Below are 21,057 nucleotides of genomic sequence, written 5' to 3' on the forward strand. Positions count from 1 at the left end.
CCCCTTAAAAAACTTGGTTTCAAATACAACGTATTGCCTATAGTATTAATTATTTATAAAAAAAAACCATCCCTACTCATTTTTAACAGCTGGAACACACCGCACGCGTAAGCGTCGCGTATAGTCGCATAGCGCAGCTATATTTATTTCGGCCCCCATGTTATCCAATCTGCCCAGCCACAACGGACGCGTAGCATCCGCGTAGGCCCTCGCGCTGCAGCCGTAGACAGTAAAAGAAATGGATACAGCGACGCCATAGACTTCGACTGAACTTTTCCGGTGCTGGCTGAGCGTTACTGAGCAGCCTGAGCAGCGTTACTGAGCTTGAAGACGTAGATGTGACATGAGCAACCTGAAAGTTGTAAGTCTTCTGGTAACTGTGCCAAGAAAAATCTCAATCATTCCCAATCTTGTGGATAAAGTGGATCGTGGATACATTTTACTTCATATGAATTCACTTCCACATACCGAAATATTTCCAATCCATCAAAACTTTGCTGAAATATTTTCTCCTGTACTATACGGTAATTTCTCTACTATGCGACAGAAAGTCGTGTGGTGATGACACAATCGTTAGCCTGTTTTTACAAAAACGTCTGCTACGGGGCCATAACGTGAGATACAAGGTAATGGAGCCTTTGTCGTGTTTCTTTAGAAATAAACAACGGACAAATAGAGTCTTTAAACACTTCAGATGTAAAGTTATTCACTGTCAAAGTGACATCAAAATGAATGGCAGTCAATGGGATGCTAACGGAAGGTGATGGCTTGTTAGCCTCAGAATCTCCCCATAGGAGGTATGCTTTCCGGATGCTCGCTTACCTCCTTGGCTGCAGCGAAAGTTTCGGCGTTTCCTCTATTTTTTGCGCGGTATGCGAGCGTATGTATCAAGCCAGGAAGGTAATCACAAAATAAACACATTTCAAAATAAAACAGCCAGCTTTATGGTGCACACACACACACACACACACACACACACACAGCCACACACACACACACACAAACACAGCCACACACAGGCTACAATTACCACAGTTCCCCATTCATCCTGTCTCTTTCTATCAGAGAGATACAGTCTATATTGCAATCTATAGCCCACCCTCAAACTCCCTCTATTACACTGAGGAGATTTTTCAAGAACTTCAAAAGGAAATAATTATTTTCCAGTCATTGGAATAATCTTAATATGTGGAGATCTCAATGCAAGAACTGGAAAAGTGTTGATAATATTATAAACAAAAATGGAAAACAAGTTCTCCAGATATGCAAAAGCCTGGGCTTATACATCATTAATGGAAGGACCAGTGGTGGCTCTCTGGAGAGAATGACCTATTCCTCTGTGTTAGGTAACAGTGTGGTGGATTTTACCATAACCTATATCGACCCAGAGGATATCAATGCATTTGTAGTTCTACCACAACTTCCCTTTTCAGATCACTGCCAAACAACACTTTATTTAAATAAGTCTGCAAAATATAGCATTGAACCAGAATCAGAAACCAGCTAAATGTATGACATCCATCAAAAATATATATGGAAAAAATGCAGCAACATAGATGATGCCAACCTGGCCATAAACACACTATGTAATAAAGCTCGGAGAGCTTTGTATGCAATCGAATGCAAATTTGAAAAAACGAATATCCCTGCAAGAATTTGGCTTAAAATCTACAATTTTTTGATAACCTCCAATAATGCTTTATGGAAGCGAAGTCTGGGGCTCAATTTCGAAACCAGAATTTAAAAACTGGGATAAAACTCCCATTGAAAAATTACAATTGGAATTCTGTTAAATTATTCTAAAAGTTCGCCCAAACACCCCAAACAATGCATTCTCTCAGAAAATTCAAATCCATAAAAATTCAATTACATTTTGGCAGCATTTAAATCAAGCTGATAAAAATTCCATTGCATACAAAGCTCTCCTGAGCAACCAGCAGAGTTCAGATGTCCACCCCCTCGACCAGCTGGCTCACAGGTACACTGAGCTAAACACTGTCAGTAATAGACAGACAGGTAGAGAGAGAAAGAGAGACAGGTACACTGAACCTTAGAGCCGCCACAGACACAATCCTCAGTCTTCAATCAAAAGATTTGAAACTAAATTAAAAGACTTATGTGCAGAACAATGGCAAAATGAAAATAAAATACAACACAACCTCCTCTGTTATCAACAGAGATATCCAATTAGCCGAATATCTCAAAACAAAAAATCGAAAAGAAAAACTAATTTTAACCACGAGAGGAATGTGTCTGTACACACTGCCACCAGGACATCGAAACAGAATTAAGTTTCTTATGTACATATCCCAAATACGAAGACTTAAGAATCAAATATTTCCCAAAAAATTGAAAAACATATACCAGGCTTCACTACCTACACTGAGGACAAAAAAAGCTTCCTTTTTTATTAGGGGGAGATAAAAGCACGGCATGGCTAGCAGCTAAATATGTCTTCTCCTGCCACAATATAAGGCAAAATAAGTATATATTATTTTATTCTTTTTTTAATTTATTTTATTGTTTCAACATACTCTTTGAGGGACATGCACATAATTTGTTTATTATCTGCAATTATATCATAATTATCCTGTTTATTATTTTATCTGATGTATTTACTTGTTGCTGTTTATATAAATTATATAAAAACATATCTCATATTTTATATCATATATTAACTGAACAGTGCAAATAGAAATACAATCAACCTGTATTAAATGACATATTGTGTATGCACTCTTTGTTTTAATGTGACTTTAGAGAGTGAATTTGTGAAGGAAAAGAGTAAACACAAGTGTTACAAAAAACTGTTTTGTAACAAAAAAAATGTTGGGGATCTCAACATTTAAAATATATTGTGACAAATTTAGCAGATGATCTATGTTGAAAATGACAACTAAAGTCTGACCAAAATCTTGAGGTAAAGTTTAAACTGTAAAATTGACAAATTAGTGATTCAGTTCTATTTCTACAAAAAGTTCAGTTGACATCAACATCGGTGAAATAAAATGACATGATGTCCCTCCCAATGTTTCTAAAGAAAATGACCAGTTGTATATTTTACCTATATATGAAGTTGTATACTTACCGATCCTCAGGTAATGTTAGTCCTGTGCCAACGTGTGTCATTGTAATTGTCTGATGATCACATTACTGTCAGGAGTACAGTAGAAGGGCTTTGATCACATTTTGCTAAAAGAGTTATAAAGACAATATTGCACATGCCTGTTGTTGTGTCAAAACATCATTTTTCCTTCAATAGCTGCCACATGTTAAAACAATAAATTATTTCCCATCAAATGCGAAATTTACTTCAAGTACGGGCATGTTTATCCTTTCTTTTTTTGTGATTAAAAAACAATGTTTAACCTCTCTACAGTCTACATCCTCAATATCAAAAGTGGCTTTCATATTAAGTTTGATGTTAGAATTGTGCCAGAATGCATCTAGCATCTAGAGTTACAGAAATGACTCAGATGTATTTAAACATACAGTTTTTATATGCATACAATGTTATGTAAATGTATGCACGTCCAAATAGCCTATATATGTGTTTGCCACATATGACTTCCTGAATGTTTTTGGCCTTTATGACAATGAACCTCTCTGATGAAACCAGTAGAACAGCTGCAGTCGTTTTATGTCTGTTTAATATTTACATCGTGCATGTGTATACCTTTAAGTCCAAGCATACGTGTATGATTGTGCATTATCTGTTATCATTTGTGTGTGTAATGGGAAGTGGTGTGTGTGTTTGTACAATAATGTACTGGCTCACGTCCTGCTGCGGTACTGCCTCTCTCTCTCTCTCTCTCTCTCTCTCTCTCTCTCTCTCTCTCTCTCTCTCAGTGTATTACCATCCTCACAGCGTCGCTCAGCCTCTGCTCTGATAGATAATATGAAGACGAGTTGAAGAGAGAGAAAAATGAAAGAGCAAGGACGTGGTGGATGAACAGTGCAGAGTTGTATGTGTATTCACATACAGTAGAGGAAGAAAAAAAGTGCACTTGTACATTTTGACCGATTTGAACTTTTGAAGTCTTATACTTCTTACTAGTATTTTTGGATTGAAGCTGCCAATATTCAACATTGTGTGCCAGTATTAAATCTCAAATTTTAAGATTTTCATGCCAAACTGTTTCTTGGCAGTGTGGAAGAGCCTCATTATGGGATTCTTAACTCTGTTGAAGCACTTGATACAGTTAGTAAGACCAGTATTAGTACTATGGGTGTAAAAAAATGTAATCATTGAATGGTGACTCATTTGTCGTAATTCTTCATAGTAAAAAAATGAATGTCACAATTAGGGCTGTCAATCGATTTAAAATATTGAATCGCGATTAATGGCAAAATAATTGCACATTTTTTAATCTGTTCTAAATGTACTTTAAAAGGGATATTTTCACATGACATATTATCCAGCGAAGGCCTGCCTTTGGCCAGGGGGAGGAGGGTTCTCTACATCAGCTGTATGCTTGGCCAGCAAGTGGTATTTGGGACTCGGCGTACTCCGGTGGTAACTCGTTTCACATCGACGGTACACGTAAATAACTTTAGCCTGGTGGAGACGACCATCTGGAAGGGCCATTCAAAAGACTCCTTTCTTTATACATTTCTGCTCAAGGAGCTTTGTTTCTGCTAGGTATCCACAACGATACTGCGGCATCGCTTCCTGATTTCCCAAACTACGGAGCGGCCCGAGGCCCAAATCACAGAATGCGCGCTCGTTAAACGTATGTCAAAAAAAATAGCTGTTAAAAGGAATTTGCGTTCACTTGTTACTATCACGTTCATTTTGACAGCCCTAGTCACTATGTCAGTCAGGCTCCGTCATATTAACACATGGTATGTGTTTAGCTTTAGAGGTGGTGGTATAGGCAGGTTTTTTCCGTTTGGATAGAGCCATGTTAAACGTTTTCCACGTGTTTCCAGTCTTTGCTTAGCTAAGCTAATCGTCCCCTGGCTTTAGCTCCATAGATGGTGTGCAAGTCTTGAGATTGGTATAAATCTACTCATTTCAATCTCAACAAGAAGGAAAAGAAGTGTATTTCCCAAAATGTTGAATTATTTGTTTTAATTAGTCCTTCCTAATTGTACTCAGGCTATTCGGGTAAAAGGGTACTTAGGTCTGTGTGTGAATATATCTTATACTTGAGTGAATCTGAATGTACACAAGTGTACTCAGTACTACTTGTGCTATTAAATATTGTCAGCAGAATGTTTTATGTTGGTGCAGGAGGTGAAAATAGTATTTTCAGTTATTTTTTAACTTAATTAAATTGATGAGCTTAAATTAGAGATATGAGGTGGACAAAACCCAGTATACAGCTTTATCGCCCTGCGACATCTCTAATTTGAAGTGTATATAGACAATTGTTTTTGGAAGTGGTTTCTATGACTTTACATTCACTCATAGGACATTATTCCTATATTGCTGCTCCTTTCAACTGCAGCTGATTGTTAACTAAAAGCGCATCATGCTGTTCCGGTGCTCGGGTTCCATTTCAGATTGGGTGTCTTTTAAAAAATAAAATTCCTTGTCGAGTTCGGGTATGTTTCCTATAGGTCTGATTCAGATCTGGTCCAACATTTTGGACCAGTGAAGACTTTGACATTACAGCAGCACTGTAGCACTGTAATATATTGACTCAGATGATGCCATTGCAAATGGTTAAGCACATTTTTAGCACCTTACTGTAAACTATAGTACTTTTAAAATACTTTACTGAATACTATCAGAGACTGCTCCTCCACAGGTTACTCGTTTGCATTGGCCATGCTGACAGCGCTCTGTGTATGAGTTATACATCTGGGGATTAATTTTAGAATTTATGTTCTTACTTATGTATGCTAAGACCTAGACCTAATTAAAGTGTAGTGGGCTAATGTGTCAGTAATTACTTGGTTCAGAGGGAGTGCTGAACCCCGGAAAGTTGCCCAGTCAAATGGTTCAGGATCAATACATGTACATGTTATGTTTGTGTGCAATGTTTTATTGCAGTCATTTAATTAACTTCCCATTAACTAGTGTGATATTAATTAATTTGGCAATACTGTATATACTGTGTATATTATGAAACAAACTGATTCATATCCATCGTGTGTGAGGGAGGGAGAGAGTGAATGGCAGTGAGATGGAGTGCTGTGCAGAGAGAGAGAGAGAGAGAGAGAGAGAGAGAGAGCTTGCGACAGACAGCGAGCCAAGCTGTGCTGCAGTAATGAGATGCTAATAATATGCTAACGATATGGTAATCTTCCGGCAGTATTCCACCTCACTGGAGAGAAGGGGAATCTGGGAGGCCTTTCACCATTGGATGGAGAGCAGGGACTTCCTGAAGTCAGAGTTCAAAACCAGAAAAAAAAAAACTACACACACAAACACGTGCACACAAATTCCACACATGATGGGTCTATGTGCTTGCAGGTTCCCAGAGGAGAGAGTCTGCAACTGACAGACAGCCTGAGGAGAATGAGAGTGACCAGTCCCTCACCTTCAATGACCCGCTCTGGCCCATGCAGTGGGAACTGGTAAGTGTAATTTTGTGTGTGTGTGTGTGTGTGTGTGTGTTCATTGGCCTCCTCTCTCTCCTCTCTGCTCTTGTCCTCATGGTGAAGGATGTTCCTCTGACATGCATAAGTCAGCCAGCCTTTCATGTGTGACTGGAGAGAGAGAGAGACAGAGGATAGAGGGAGGTAGGCAGATTAGGGAGAAGGAAAGAGAGGGGGAGAGGAGGTGAAGGGGGTTGTCGATGTTGAACTGAGACAGATGTCGGGGATTGATTAGGCTCACAGCAACACTGACACACAAACTGTGCTGCAACAAGACAAGCTCATCCCTTCAGCACTATCTCGTTCAAATGGTTTGACCAATATGTGTTTGTGCAGAACCAGTATGTTTGGATATAAAACTGACATAGTCTATTCAGTAGCTGCATTTACAGCATTTACTTTTTGTGTGTGTGTGTGTGTGTGTGTGTGTGTGTTTGTTTTAACTTCCTATTTTTGTAATACCCATACTCTTTATGCACAAATGCACTTGAATTAAGTCAAAGTGGTTCAGCAGATGTAGCGCTCCCTCCATTATTTGTCTTTTCTGTGCAGTCTCTACCAATTTTCTGAGTGATATCTTTCTCATTAACGTCTTTGAATAAGAGAGAATTATTCATTTTTTGGATGTAATCTGTAGACTTATTCTGTTCATATTCATCAGATTAATGAGTAAGACTAGGCATCGTTTGATATACAGGTAGTTCTATACCAGCGTCGTTACGCTACCTTAATTTTTGCGCCAATACAAAAACTTTACTTTTCTTGGTACATTGTTCTTTTCATTTAGCACAATAAATAGAACTACACCAATAAACCCCCCTGGCCAATATATCGGCTGATATTAGCTTATTGCAGAGATATTGGTGCATATGTCGGACAATAAATAGCAAGAAATTACAGTACAACAAATGAGATAATTTAAGATAATTATAAACAAATGTGGCCATTCCATTGTTTGTCCAATAGAGAACACTAACAAGTTTATTTTTCCAACATAAAATGTCCTCCTCAGTACATATCTTGGTCACAGCTGGTTAATAAACAAACATATCCTTATAAAAACAATGGTAGTTTGTGATAGGTGTTTATTTATGTAGTTAAGCATTCATTTCATTCCAGCTTTTGGTATTTAACAGCTTTGGGTTCTCTCCTGGACACATTTCAGTCGGTACCAACAAAATATTGAAGTTTGATACCCAGCCCTAATAATAAGAGTGCTTTACGATCAACCCCTGTCCATCTTTACAAAAGTGTCTTCGTGTCTAGTCTTTCTTATTGCTTATTTGAAGCATGTAAACAGACTTATAGAACTTAAATATTTTATTTTATTTGTGTTTCTTTGAATATGTTTGTATTTACATGATTTGTTACATAATTTGACCACTGTGACCGGTTCACACAAAAGCTTTAATAATTCTCACAATGCCAGGTTACAGTCATAACAGCATAATTGTATGTAACCTGTATTTATAATAGATTTCTGGTATGGTATTGCCAAGCATCCCAACACACACACACACACAGACACAGACGCACACACACACACATAGCAGGGTAACAGGGCTCAGCCAATTGAAACAGCTGATGGTCTTGACTGACATGCAAGGGTGTAATCTGACAGAGCAAGGAAGAGGAGGGGCGGGGTTAAAGATTCACCACGGCAACCGGCAAAAGATTGACTGACACCTCAGCTCTCGGGGCAAAATGGTGGAGTGAGAGTCAGGATGGGGGCGGAGAGTGGGAGAGACATGAATGCAGGAAGGGAGAAGGAGAGATGGGTGGGAAATGAAGCTGAAGTGAAAGAAAAATCTGACACAGCTGTTCCATATGAGATTGAGATGTGAATAGTCTTCGCTCTTAAATGTTGAATTTTATTGACAAGATTGTTTATGAAACGCAGGCTGTGGCGATATCCGCATCACTGCAATACCGGCGGTGACGTGACACCATCATCACCGCATTTTTATTTTTTTATAAAATAAATTTTTTTGCCGGTGAAAGTTACAGGAGTGTATATGTCGTGTGATATGAAATATAAGGAACACAATAGTCATTGTTTAGTTATCATCATTGCCTGTCTTCTATCCTGTATTCAAGAGATTATGGAGAATAAAAAATTGGACAGTCCATTAAATATATTTGGGATTCCTTTTTTGTGTCCGATTTATTATAATTTATTTCTAAGCTTGAGTACTAGTGATATGTACAGGCAAAAATTTATATAATACACAGTAGAGAAGGGAAAGACATTTCTCCGTTCTCAGCTGAGGTGGACAGCATAGCGCTGCAGTGTTTTACCATTGCACTTTACGCCCGCGTACATTAGCCTAGCAGCTGGCGGACTTCCCTTGTGCTTATAGCTTAATCCTGAAAAAACAGCACGTTGAACTTTAGCCTGCATGCAAGTTTTTGTAGGCTAGAACAGAGCAGCTTAGATCGGTAGAGAGAGCAACAAGTTAGTGGACTGCCGAGAGGACAGAAAGCAGCAAAACATGGTGAAGTCTCTCACTTTGAGCTGAAACGGAGACTACTGTGCTGCAACATATGTTGTTAACGTTAAAGCCGATGCTTTTTCGGGGGTAACACCCTTCACTTTACCGGCAGTAATGAAAACATATGAAGCCACCATGTCTTGAGAAGCTTGTTGTCTTATTGTACACTTTTAAATGACTTGACATTGTCTGTGCTATCTCTTTTTCCTCTCGCTTTTCCTCCCAGCCGCACTCATACGCCACCCTCAGCGCCCGCTCACCTTGCGCGACCACACAGGCACTGACGCCACTCACTCAACGACCCTGCCATTCTCGCTCTAACTTACGCTACTCTTGTAACAGGCGGTTGCGGTTAACCGCCATATCGCAGTCGCGACGCGGTGATACGCTTCTTCACCACGATAAGAAAAAAAATCCATACACAGTATGATGCATGAACATTTTTAAAATGCACCAAACAGGTTATGAAATATATAGCTAACCATAATTATATAGCTTGATTACTTAAACTAAACCATAGAACATAATCATCATTAACTCAATAATCAAGGAAAATGTAAAGCATTTTAAGGTTAAGTACATATCCCTTTCTCTCTCTCTCTTTCTCCCTCTCTCTCTCATCCTCCCCTGCTCTCGTTCTGTTGTGTTTAATCAGCCTCTGGTGGACGTGGATATTGATTGAGGGTCAGTAATCTGCTCAGGGTTGGTAGCCTGCCAGGACCAGACGTGCGTGTTAGTGTGTGTGTGTGTGTGTGTGTGTGTGTGTGTGTGTGTGTGTGTGTGTGTGTTAGTGTGTGTGTGTTAGTGTGTGTGTGTGTGTGTGTGTGTGTGTGTGTGTGTGTGTGTGTGTGTGTTTTAGCGTGCTTTGTTTGTATGTTTGCTAAAAGCTGGTGTGTACATCATGGGTGAGCAGTACACACACACACACACACACACACACACACACACGTACACACACACTTACACACACACACACACACACACACGTCCGAAGGCAAGTGGACTCTATTGTATCCTTGCTTAGGCTGAGTCCAGAGGAGCTTGTTCAAATCTGCTAAAATCCATACAGCATCCTGGGTGTGCTTGCTGTGGATGATGTACTTGTGTGTGTTGTGTGTGTGTGTGTGTGTGTGTGTGTGTGTGTGTGTGTGTGTGTGTAAGAGCGAGAGAGCGAGAGAGCGAGTGAGAGAGAGGAAGTGTGTTTGTATGCTACAGCTGAGGGGCAGCTAAGATAAAGGCAGAGAAAGCATTTTTGTCTTCTGCTTAGAGAAAGTGTATCTATGTGGACATAAATAAATGGTTAAAATGTGTTGTTTTGTGCTCTTGTGTTGTGTTGCATGAGCTTTTTCACAACTCTGTATACATGTATAGTATTTATATTCGTTTGAGCGTGTGTGTGTGTGTGTGTGTGTGTGTGTGTGTGTGTGTGTGTGTGTGTGTGTGTGTGTGTGTGTGTGTGTGTGTGTGCATGTATGTATATATGCTAGACTGATAGGATTGGTTGTGTTCCAGTGCTTCAGAGGATGATTATGATTCTGTGCACGCTTACGTGTGATGTGTGTGTAAGTGTGAAGCTTGTGTTGTTGGCTTTCACTTCATGACTGTGTGTGTATGTGTGAGTGAGTCATCGTTCAAGATGCCTCACTGTGGGCTTAAATCCAAGTTCACAAAGGTGTGTGTGCTTGTTTTTTTGCTCATATGTGTGCCTGTGTACCCTCTGTGTTTGTGTATGTGTGCACACTCCCCAGGGCCGCTCCTCGTGCTCTGGTGCACGTTAGCTTGGTAGCTGCCTCCATTAATCTGCTTTATTCTCACACACTACAAAGCAGCACTGCTCTCTAGATGCAACCTCCCAAACACACACACACACACACACACACACACACACACACACACACACACACACACACACAAAGGCAGTGAACAAACTCAGCTGCCCACATACATAGACATCCACACACACCATATGATATTCAATGTGATTGTTTCTAGAGGCTTCAACTCTCTTGTTGTCGTCATGATGAAGATGGAGAGGAAGGGAGTGCACACTAGGGAAAGAACAGCTCACCAGGGGAGTGTGTGTCTGTGTGTTTCTGTGTGTGTGTGTGTGTGTCTGTCTGTGTCTGTGGGCACTCTGAACACACAAACGGTGTCTAAGTGCATGCCCTCATAGGCAATAATGTGCACACATTCTCTCACATAAACATGAGTTAAACTTAGAATAAATATATCCACCCATGCACACATAGCACAGATTCTGCAGAAAGTATAATCAAATACAGTATGTAGACCACCAGACAACATGATCATATGGGCAATAGCTCACTGGAAATGAGTATCAGTAGGATTTTATTGATACCACCAATACTGGATACTGACACCGCTTAATGTACTTTTTGATACTTTAACAATCTTCTTTTGAGTTGTTTTGAATAAATTAAAAACTGAAGTGAAACAAAGCAATTTGTCATAAGTAAATTCTTTCTTTGGCAGCAACAGTTGTGCTTTTGCCAAATGTTTTCCTGCTGAACACTGCGTCTATGGCTATGGCGCTTTGTAATGTTCCCTGCAATGAACATGCAGGATAGGACAAGTAGTAGATGAAGAAGATGACTCCAAGCACAGCACTCTAAGACTGAATCAATGTAAATGTTTTATGTTACAATAGTTAAACAGGTGCTTTGCCATATTATTGGCATTGCTTCTTTTATCGACACATTCGATCATTTGGAAGAGAGAGAAAACATATTTCTACCATTAACAGGTCAATTTTCTCTTTTGATTGCCACAGTTAAGTTTGTACGTATGCAGAGGTGGCACAGTGCAATAATGCAACACAGCGTGAAGTTACGTAATGTAACGGCCGTTGCAAACTCAGCATTTAAGCACACAAATGTCAATGTAAATGTAAATCTGATTCCATTATCAATAATTTGGGGGGCGGGGGGGGATGATGCAACACTAAGTAACAGCGTAATGCGGAGAAGATAAATTTAGCTGGTCAGGCAGGCTACTTGGTCAGGTGGTAAGCAGAAAACTGGGTGAAATGGGTGCAAATAAAAAAAAATTTAAAAAAAGGATGTCTGGCAGCTGTGTTAGTGTTGCTGCTGGCTTTGTAGGTAGTGGTCTTCCGCTTACTGCTAGTGAGAGATGCTTTTGAGGTTACTGTATGTTTAACAATAAACATCTCATTGCTGTGGTCCTTTTAATTTGTGATAACAAGGTTGTGTGTGTGTGTGTGTGTGTGTGTGTGTGTGTGTGTGTGTGTGTGTGTGTGTGTGTGTGTGTGTGTGTGTGTGTGTGTGTGTGTGTGTGTGTGTGTTTAGTTTGCACAGGGCGAGTACATCTCCAGTGGCTTTGACCTGAACGTGATGCCAGTTTGGAGCAACAACATCACTGGTAATGGAGTCGTGGTCAGCATCATTGATGATGGTGAGTCTAACCTTCACTGTCACACAGACTGATTGCATTACATTAAATAGGTATGGTGCTTGGGTACATAATGCTTATTAAATACAGTTGATTGATTATACAGATGTGGATTTTCTAGCCAAAATAAGAACATTGTGCCATACATTTTGGATTGTTTACAAACACAAAATATTAGTTTGTAACAGGACTCATGCTTGGGTTCTTTCTGGTTCTGTACTAGCTGGTAGTTTCATTTTAACCATACACCTTTCTGCTTAATACAATACGGCCAGGAGCAGACATCTAAAATATCTGGCAAATGCTTCTTTCTTAGGAAATTGTATAGCCCAATTTTCTGCAAGAGTTTGCGACTGGCTTTGGTGTTGGCTATCCAAAAAGATTTCAGATTTGCAAAGACTTGTCAAATTTGGTGTGATGAAACTGAACTCTGGCCCTCAGTGGAGAGGGTGAATGATTTATGTTAGTGCTCCTCTCCCCCCTCCACCTCCACCACCGTCATCTTCGTCTCAGTCACGCCACAATGAGAATTCATTTCTCTCTGATTGCTGGGATATCTGGCAACAAGGGAAATGAGAGAGCGGCATCTTATGGGCTCATTCATCAAGAACTAATTGAAGCCACACTAGTCTCAAGTGCTGATAGAGCTGGAGTAGTGTTGGAGTGTGCTATTTTGTATGTGTGTGTGTGTGTGTGTGTTAAAGTGTACACTTTTTGCATCCAAGTGGCTCTGACTCTGCTGTAAGTGGACACGGAGAAAATGTACTATAAAATTATTATAATTCTAAGAAATGGCATATTGGTGTGGGTGTTTTTTTTTTCTCCACTTGCATCTAAGCATGTCTATGTGCCTGGATGTGTGTTGATTGATTCTTACTGACTGTCTGTTTCTGATGAAAGATGCTGCTTTTATGGCGGACTGCTGTGGACAGAAGGCCTTCTCTTTGCCATGCATCCCTCTGCATACATACAGCTTGTGTGTGTGTGTGTGTGTGTGTGTGTGTGTGTGTGTGTGTGTGTGTGTGTGTGTGTGTGTGTGTGTGTGTGTGTGTGTGTGTGTGTGTGTGTGTGTGTGTGTGTGTGTGTGTGTGTGTAGTGGTGGCAAGGGGTGGAAGGTGGATACAGAATGAGCAAGCGAGAGAGAGAAAAAAGAGAGAAATTAAATAGAGGAAGGATATAGAGGGAAATGTCAGGCAAGAGTAAAAAGGATGCAGAGAGGGGCCTGTGTGTGTGTGTGTGTGTGTGTGTGTGTGTGTGTGTGTGTGTGTGTGTGTGTGTGTGTGTGTGTGTGTGTGTGTGTGTGTGTGTGTGTGTGTGTGTGTGTGTGTGTGTGTGTGTGTGTGTAACAGAGAGTATTAGACTTGCACCACTGAATCTCTTCTCCTCTGAGGCTATTGTACTCTGGTCCACCTCTCTGTATTGATTCCACAGGGCAAGAGCTCCCTCACTCTTTCTCTTTCTCTCTCTCCGTCTTTTCCTTTCTCTCATTTTCTTGGTCTTTCCTCTTCTTTTTTCCCTGTTACCTCTTTGTTAACTAGGAGGTGACTTCTTCCTCTAGCCACCCTTTTTTTTTTCCTTCCCTCTGTTTCTCCGTCTCTCCCTCTCGGACAGTCTGCCTCTCACAGCTGAAAGGATCATGTACGCGCTCACCTTTAGCAACCCTTCAATCGATGCCTATTGATTTTAATATCACAATGAAATAAATTATTTTTCTTTGAGTGAAAGCGCCCCCTGCCCCTCCTCCTTCTCTATGTCCACCCTTCAATCCAATCCCTCTGTTTTAGAGGTAATGTAATTGGCATCTGATGTTGGTCCTCTACAAGAATTGAATCACATTCACCATGCCACCTTCAATTTGTATGCCTGTGTTTGGGTTTCCTTCTGACTCTCCTCTTTCAGTCTATTTGCTACTTGCACCATTAGATATAATTTGCATTATATTTCTTTTTATTACTGTACTAAATGGAGCATGAGCCTTACAAAACACAGCTCAATAAAATCAGGGGCCTCATTTACCAACATGCATATGCGCAATTATATGCATAAAACTTGCGTGTGCTTATTTATATGCTTAAAATCCGATTGATCCATTTCTTCTTGTGTTTTAGAATGTGTGTACATTTAAGAAGCATTTCTGATCATGTGCACCAACAGACCAATAGCGGTAAACAGGTGTAATCATGGCTAAACTCCTTTTCTAATTTACAAACACACAAACCGTCAACCATGTAAGTGATCGATAGATTCTATACATGTGCATTTACGTTTTGCATTTAGAAAATTTGATTCAGAGCGCAATTATGCAATTACCATATCTATTTCATTTTGGTCTTTAAGTGGTGGCTCACTGAGCACCTGCGTCTCTAGGAGAACCAGAGGATCAGTTACTAACATTCAGTTGTAATCAGTCTGGATTCATGTTGATTGATTAATCTTAGTCCAGTGCCTGGACCGAAATATATATAATATATATTGTAATGTATATAATATAAAATATAAAAAAGGAGCACAAAATGACAGTTGGCAACATTAAAGAACGGCTTGTTTATTGCTAAGGCCATATGGCCAAAATTAAATGATTGATTAATAATGTAATAACAATAACTTATAACAATGACTTATTTCACCAGTAAATTGCTGGTAAACAACAAAAACAAGCACCAGATGGGAAAAGGGTATTTTACAATAACTTTGAATGCACCACAAGGCTGGCGAGTTTCAAGTGAACGCACCGTCTGTGTTGTTTTTCTGCAGCTGCAGTCAGACCGTTACATCCCGCTGTTGGGATCCTCTACAGGGAAATACAGTCACACTTTACACCGCTTAACGTAAGCTGTCAGCATTTTTTTGTCAGGTTTAATCCAGCTACTAGCTAACGGTAACGTAGCGTCCTGTGCAGCGATGCTTCTGAAAAACAAAAAGTCAGGCACCGAAATAAGGCACCGGAATTTTCGTTCTTATTCGGTCTCGTTACTACCATTTACGTCGGCGTTTCGGTACCCAACCTTATTTAGCGTTCTCAGCTATGACACATTAGACACATTAGTAGAGAGAAAGTTTGACATTATACAGTTAGTATATTTGTAAGTTAGCAACGGGCTGTAACCCATCTGTGCACACAGTCGGAGAGCCTGACCAGTTTACTCTTTATCGCTGACAGTCTAATCCCGTTAACTATAGAACAACAAATGAAGCAGATCTTCATTGCATTATTTGCAATAATTAGAAGAATAACCAAATAGTCGATCAACAGAAAATGAATCTGCAACTACTGTGATAATAGATTGTTTTAAGTCATTTTTCAAGTGTCAAAAATGTAATAGTTCCAGGTTCTCAGATGTGAGAATCCGTTGCTTTTCTTGGTCTTACATTATACTAAATATAATGTCTTTCGACTGTTGGTCGGAACAAAACAAAGAATTTGATGTCGTCAAATTAGAGCGTCCTTAAATTCGGTACGATTAATTCGTACTGTCCCCCCACTGCTCAGCTTTCATATTAGTAATGCTGTTCCGTCATCCTCTATGTGACATGCAGATGAGACTGGCGGCTTTGAGAAATGCCTTTGCAACTCTACCCGCCAACTGCTACTAGCATTTAAATAGCAGTCCAATTGCGTGCTTGATGCATGTTTTTTGTTTGCATGATGCAAACCGTACCCAAGTACTACACGTGAACCATACTCAAGACAACCTTTTCAAGTGGACGTGCCCACGGTAGGCTACACAGTGTTCACACTAATCACGCAAACTGGACTTTGGTGTCAAATGCACTCAGATCTGGGACCAGGTCCCTGCCTACCAATATATTGTGATGGGCCTTTATCACGGTATTTGTCATGTTTTATAAACCAAGCGATAAATTAAGAAAATGAACAGCAAGGACATGCTGGGATGCTTTGCTGCATGCCTGCTGCTGGGATGCTACAGTATCTTCACCTCATTGTCTGTGATATTTCACATCTTCATCTCTCTCAGTTGCTACTTTTGTCTACAACAAGTAACTCTATTTTAAGACTTCTAGGACTTTCATAGAGATGTGAAAGATGAAGTTGACCATATGTTTCTGTATGTTACAGAGCCTGTACGTGCACAAGCAGATTAATATGGAACAGGTGACATTTATCATTGTTCATTATGTAAATGTCTGCCTATGCACGTTGGATAAATTGCAACTTTCTTGTTCGCATCGGTAGTTCCTACGCACATTTTTAGTGTAGTTTCGCATTACCAGATCGCCACAGCGCTGTGGAGTAAGCCCTTGCTTTATCACACATACATTCCAGAATAGGAGAAAAAAAACTCTGGGTTGTTTGCAGTTCTTTCAAAAATCTATCAAAAGTTTGTTGTTAGTTCCCGAAGCCAACAGAGTTTGAGAATGGCAACACACAGAGAGCGGAAGGTGAGGGACATCCGGTGAGGCAATTATCCTAGAAGTGTACTGTCGTTGATCCAGACTACATATAGTCAGTCCTTCCAGAAAAACGCGGAGTTTTTTTGTGATTGTTGCGGGCAAAAATCCTTGATTATGCGACACGTTTTCTTAAAAAATGCGATGGAATATGCAGGATATTTATGCAATTTTATGCGATGAAATTGCGGGAACTTGCAAAAAATGCGGGAACTTGCAAAAATTGCGGGAGGATGAAAAAGAGAAGAAAAAGTGATTCCCCCAACACCCTGCTTTTTTTAAACTTCATTTCCAAAAATTGTTTACAGATATTCAGTCATTGCAATAAGTAAACAAATAAGATACAAAAATATATACAAATAATTAGGGGTGTCCCCGACTAAGGATTTACACATTCGAATCAGATTTGTCGAATCTTTCTATAGTCGACTGATAGTCGAATCATCTATGTGTGTGTGTGAATGGGTTGGGAGGGGCACAACACTAGTCAGCAGGAGGGTAAAACTATTTTATGGACACGTATTTTGCATCCACCGCATGCATAACCGTCTCTCTTTTGGGAACTGTGTATCCTGGCTCAAGTGTGCGCATTAATTCTTTAAAACCTTCACCGTCCACAACATTCACTGGCCTCATGTCGAGCGCAATAAACTCTGCAATTTTGTCCGTGATTTCTCTTTTCTTTTTCTCAGACAATGGCGGTCTCAAATCTAGCTTTCTTTGAGTTAGTTTTGTCGCAGCTCCGGTACTACTGCTAGATGAACTGCCGTCGTCAGTCTGAAGTCCCAACATATGATATTGCTATTCGTAAATTAAAAGCGCCATTATATATGAAAGAGTGAACCGTCTTTATTGGTAATAAACTTACCCGTTTTAAGTGGAAAGTCTGTTTGTTGACGAGTGGTAGGTGATATCGGGTGATCACTCAGAAATGATGTAGGGAGACCTCAAAGATGACGACCAGTCCGATGATTACAAATCAAGTGCAGCTTTATTTACATAGTAAACAAACTTTCATGACACTGGGACAACCATGAGCATACAGACACGTCTGCCCAAGGATGACCCACATGTACATCATAGTGAATACCTTTTAAACTCTTTTTGTGCTTACACAGCATGAGACATCTATTTCAGTGCACAAGTTTTACTCTTAAACTACACCTTTTATGGCTGATGCTCCTAATAGATTCCCACATTCCTGGCTCCGATTCCTCTGTGTGAAAGTTGTACCCAAACTCATAATAGATTCTACACATTCTTGTGGGTGAAGGTTGTCCCCAGACTAACCTTCTCGTGTAGTACCCTACATACAAGATATAAAATACATTTGAAACATGTAGGCTGAAATATCCAACCTATCAATCCTCCCTTTTTTTATCCTAATTGAGGTACAGTACTACAGTAGGACATGAGCTGTTGGCACAACTTGCATATAAATTTTTTTGGATCATCTTTTACCATTTCAAAGTGCATCCACACTTTAGATTTTCTTTTTCCACACATTGTTAAGTAACGTTAATCCCTGCCGCCAAGATGCTCCTCGTCTGTCACGGATCAGGGAAAGTGAAACTTAAATCTGTCACAGGGGTGGTTGGATTTACACACACACACACACATAAAAAATATTTATTGAACGATTTTTTCTTTTCACCTATTTTTTCTTTTTTTTTTCACAGCATTATCAGAATTAAAGGCTGTATATAACTTAATATAACCGTACAAAACCAGTAGTTCTGTGTGAAATTAGACATTGAGCACCCCCATATTGCCAAAATGGTATGATCCTCGTTTCATAATAACACCCGCGACTGTGAGATTGGTGGTCGAATCAGGCTCCGCATATCGATGCATCGAATCTTCGACTATTCGGGGTCACCCCTACAAATAATATAATATTAAAGTAAAAATAAAAGTAATAGTCTAAACTGAGGGAAATAAAAGATACAAAAGAGACGAGGGAGCAGGAGCACTTAAAGAAATTTGAGTAGACATCAGATATTAAGATAGCTTTCTTATTGGATACCAACTTAAGAGACTCAAAGTACAACATGTCAAATTCAACCTCCAACACCTGCTTTTCGATGATGTTCACGTCGCGTAATTATGTCACGTCATAACGTTCCCATGGCAACAGGGGAAAATGGCTGCTCTTGTGTGAAGTAAACGCAACATTTTTCAACTTTCTGCTAAAATATATGTGACTTTTTTGCAACGAAAATGTGGGGATTATGAAATCATGCAAGCACCGCATATTTTGCGCGGAAATCGGCAATTTATGCGGCGAAAGTGCGGCGTATTTGAAAAAATGCGGCCCTCGCATGAATATGCGGACTTTGGCTGATTATGCATTGAATTATGCGATCGTATAATCGCATTTTTCTGGAGGGACTGTATAGTGTACATCAACATAAACAGCATTTAATAGTCATTAGTGGGTTTGAGATATAGATTTATCAGTGAAATGGCATCCACCTGCCACCTACCTTAGCTCATGACAGCCCCACAGTGTCCCTGTCACCCTGCTATCAACAATGGCCACCCCACCCCCCCACCCCCCCACCCCCGGCTCGGTGGCCCAAAAGCACTCCAATATTGATTGCTGCTTACGTCATTGTCATTACATGTCTTTGGTACACAGAGAGAGATGCAGGACACAAATTAGACTGGGGAAGGGAGATGGATGGCTGGATGAATGGATAGATGGATGGAGAAAGGAAAGTGGCGGAATATAAACAAAGAAGACTGAGCAGTGTCAAAGATAATTCAGTGAGCTCAGTGAGTAGAGATTCCTGAAATGCGGGACAGTTTAATTTCACACTGTTTTGCAAAGAGCAAGGAAATAGTCATTTTTAAGATATGCTGTCTTCTTTGCAGAGCGGCACAATAGCATGTAGTGTATATACAGGTAAACATCAATTTCAGCCAATCCTGTCTTCTCTTTACTGCACTCTGTAGCAGATGTACACATTTCCTTTTTATGTCTTAGGAATTACAGTAAGGGGAAGATGGTGGGGTTTTATAATTGTACCTTGAAAGCAGTCCACTGAGGGAAATAATATGAGCCTCAATATAGAGCTGTATTTACAGTGTGTTGTCATACTGTATGTATTTATCTGTTGATGTAGAAGCAGTGATAAAACATTTTATGGCTGATTATGAAGGCTTACGTAGCTGCAGTAAGAGTTAGAGCTGTATTTTTCATATTCTACGCTCTCAGCTGATTGACTTAATGAGGTGTGTCCATGCAGCATTAAAAGCGTTTACTCTACAGTCTGCTCATGCTGCGTGTCACATTGATACTGAGTGTGTCAGTGTCCTACAGAAACCTTGCATTTCTAAAAAGTCCATTTGGATATTGAAATTTGAATTTTTAGAACTGTACGGTACATTTGTTTAGTTGGTTTTCTTGGGTAGTGATCATAATCCACAGGGTCATGATACACTACGTGGTCTGCACCTGGGGGATGCTATCATCTGAGGGCTTTGCCGAACATTACCATTAGTACAGTATTCAACATATTAGTCATCCAAAATATTCACTCCACCATATTTTTACAGTGATTTCTAAACAGCTGGTGTTGTGTGACTTACCACTGACATACTACTGCATTTAAAAAAAAGAAGCAATCCAACTTTTAGGTAAAAAAAACAAACAGCTTTTGCTTTTAATTGATTTATACTGAAAAATCGTATATATACACTTGTATGTGTTAACCACATAGTGTAGTGACTTCTAATATCTGAGCGCACACTGTATTTTTCCTATGCAGTGTAAACAAAACAGAACCTCATTTCCCGAATAACTGCGCAATAAAAAAAAAAGTGTTACACACAGTAACACACTGCAGTTAGACAAAGAGCAGGGTTATCACGATTATCTTTCCCCAGCAAGCAACAAAGTCATTGGCAGGTAGCTAAACAAATTTGTCGCCAAGCAACACATTACCTGTATGAGTGTAATTTTTGGTTATTAAAGTTAATATTTATTTTAATAAGTTATCTTTTTTTGAATTTGGCAAAAGTTAGGGTTGTAGTTATTGTTGTGTATTTTATCATCATAGACGTTTATCATGCTGGTGTTTTCAACAGAGAGCGCCAAGGTTGGTAACTGTGTAATAAGATAAACTTCATCTTTACAATGCATGTGTCTCTGCATTTTTCCATCACGCTCACT

General features: G+C 39.7%; 1 protein-coding gene across 5 annotated transcripts in view; it reads left to right on the plus strand.

Moving 5' to 3' along the window:
• Positions 1 to 21,057, plus strand: part of LOC120561851 (proprotein convertase subtilisin/kexin type 4-like) — a 271,064-nt gene that overhangs the window by 57,477 nt on the left and 192,530 nt on the right. For 4 of the 5 annotated variants that reach the window (XM_039805152.1, XM_039805150.1, XM_039805148.1 and 1 more), the window contains 2 exons: positions 6,425 to 6,528; positions 12,368 to 12,473. In XM_039805152.1, the coding sequence (XP_039661086.1) occupies positions 6,425 to 6,528; positions 12,368 to 12,473 (210 nt within the window). Of the gene's footprint in view, positions 1 to 6,205; positions 6,338 to 6,424; positions 6,529 to 12,367; positions 12,474 to 21,057 lie in introns of those variants that run through there. The other variant, XM_039805153.1, reaches the window with a different exon arrangement.

This window comes from Perca fluviatilis, chromosome 7, assembly GCF_010015445.1.
Source record: "Perca fluviatilis chromosome 7, GENO_Pfluv_1.0, whole genome shotgun sequence".
NCBI lineage: Eukaryota > Metazoa > Chordata > Actinopteri > Perciformes > Percidae > Perca > Perca fluviatilis.